The sequence below is a fragment of the Calcarisporiella thermophila genome (genome assembly GCF_041956535.1).
Source record: "Calcarisporiella thermophila strain CBS 279.70 unplaced genomic scaffold VTP21scaffold_29, whole genome shotgun sequence".
Lineage (NCBI taxonomy): Eukaryota > Fungi > Calcarisporiellomycota > Calcarisporiellomycetes > Calcarisporiellales > Calcarisporiellaceae > Calcarisporiella > Calcarisporiella thermophila.
The window spans coordinates 99,245-101,360 of NW_027192219.1; the positions used below are offsets into that span (position 1 = coordinate 99,245).

Consider the following 2,116-nt stretch of genomic DNA (forward strand, 5'->3'; position numbering starts at 1 on the left):
TGAACTTCAATTTGTGGACGATTGTATTAAAGGCTACAGAGGTAACCAATGTGACCATAATTACGCGCTGATTTTCGCTCATCTTCCGTCTTATTTCAGGATTGATCCAACAGCTCGAAAACCCCCCGAATGAAGCATTGGCGAGGCCTCGAATAGATGAGTTGAAGTCTCAACTGGAGGAAATGGAAAACCAGAAGCAACAGTTAGAAGGTTTGAAAGTATTATATTTTGCCTTGTGAACTACCCTGATTTCATTTGCTGCTGTAGCACTTTTAGGATCAACTAGCAGGCGCTCAGAGACAACAGATTATGAGTGTGTATTTGCAACTGATGAAGCGTTCAAGGTGCAATATCAGGATCCCCATGATATATTGACACATATGAAGAATTATCTGTATTGGTGCCACCGTGAGAGGAACCAACAAAAAACAATAGAAATTGTTCCTTTTGTACCAATAATACAGAGCTCGGGGTACGGCAAAACGCGTATGATTGCTGAGCTTGCTGGCGAGATCCACACCCTCTATATTTGCAACCGAACGTCAGCCTCGACTGGCTATCCACCTGCATCACCTAATGTAGAATACTTTTTTTCTCAACTGCGTCGCGAAAAAGTTCGAAATATAGGCACGGCTTCAGAAGTGCAGCCTTTCGCGTTGGTTATGTTGGCTGCGGCTCAGGAAGTCAAAGACTCTGGGCTGAGTCCAAGTGAGTTTTGGCAGATGCAGATATACGACCGCACAGCATGCAACAAGTTCTGGGAAAATGTTATGAACAGACATCAAAGGTCAGTGTAGTTCCCTATCCGCTTGGACTGTTAGCGACAAACTTCTTTATTTACACCATTTGCTAATTATTAAACAGGTACAGGTCAATGAGGGATGAGGAGTTGAAAGCGAAACTGGGCGATGAGGATTTTATACTCAAACTCTTTGGAAATGTCAGCGATAGAGACAGGATCGTATTGCTCTGTTGCATTGATGAGGCCCATATGCTTTTTGATGAAGCGAAGGCTCGTGGATCGGGGGATCGCAGTGTTAAGTTCCGGATGTGGCGCCGCGCAATTCGATCGATTAAATGGAGGGGATTCTTTTCAGTATGCCTCAGCACTGGTGGCAAGATCGGAGACTTTTTCCCGACATTCGACGTTGATACCTCTGCGCGAGAAAGAGGTTTCACACATTTCCAGCCTTTTGTGGATGTGGCCACAAAGGATGCCCTTGTGCCCGATGCTCGTCCTGAATGTCCGACACCGCTGCAGCTTGTGCAATATGGTCGCCCACTCTTTGGAGCGTTGGCGAGAGATGAAAGTTTTATTCCGGAGGTGTTGACGTTGGCGGCAACAAAGCTTCACGGAACTAGAGTAACAGGAAGCTCAATGGAAGGGGCGCTTGCTCGACTTGCTTGCCTAACCGCGATCAAATTATCACTTAGAGCAGACCTAACAAGGCAGATGGTGGCCGACCATATGGCAACAGCGCTTGGGATTTCACCTAATCGATGTGATGCTTATATTACATATCCATCTGAGCCAGTTCTTGCTGCAGGAGCTCTTGCTTATTATGGAGACGAAGAGACATGGTCGAGAGATATTCACTGGTTGGCTGAAGCATTGTCAGAGGGCTTTGCTGACTCAGGCGAATGCGGAGAAGCAGCTGCTCGTATAGCATTGTTAAGAGCGATGCAGAAAGCTTGCCAAGCTAACTACACCTCATCCGTGGATATATCGTTCTGTAAGCCCGTCTCTGTGAAGGAGTTTCTCTCCTCGTTGGTGTTGGAGGACAAGAGGCTTGCTTGCAATGTAAGAAGTACCGATCCAGGATTAAACAGGTAGGAACAAAACTTTTGGAGCAGCCTACCGTACTCACTCTACATTTAATTCATAGAAAAAGGATCGACTTTATAAAGAAGATATCTGAAAGGCTCCTTGCAATAGTCGAAGATGATAACAAAAAACACTTGTATGTGGATTCCAAGGATGAAACAGAGCTTTATAAAGGGCAGGTTGCATTCAATCACTTTCTCTCACCATATTGCAATTCTGCCAGAGGCCCTTCGCTTTCTGACCAGGATCCTGACGAGGATTTTTTAAAAACATGCTGGCAACGCCGGGCAG

General features: G+C 45.7%; 1 protein-coding gene across 1 annotated transcript; it reads left to right on the forward strand.

Annotated features, from left to right (window-relative positions):
* Window positions 1-182: 182 nt before the first annotated feature.
* On the forward strand, window positions 183-1,834 carry VTP21DRAFT_6772 (uncharacterized protein; the record flags this gene model as incomplete). The annotated part of the gene is made up of 3 exons (XM_069397439.1): window positions 183-210; window positions 268-787; window positions 865-1,834. 3 exons carry the CDS (start codon window positions 183-185, stop codon window positions 1,832-1,834), a joined length of 1,518 nt encoding a protein of 505 aa, XP_069246588.1.
* Between the last annotated feature and the right edge of the window lie 282 nt (window positions 1,835-2,116).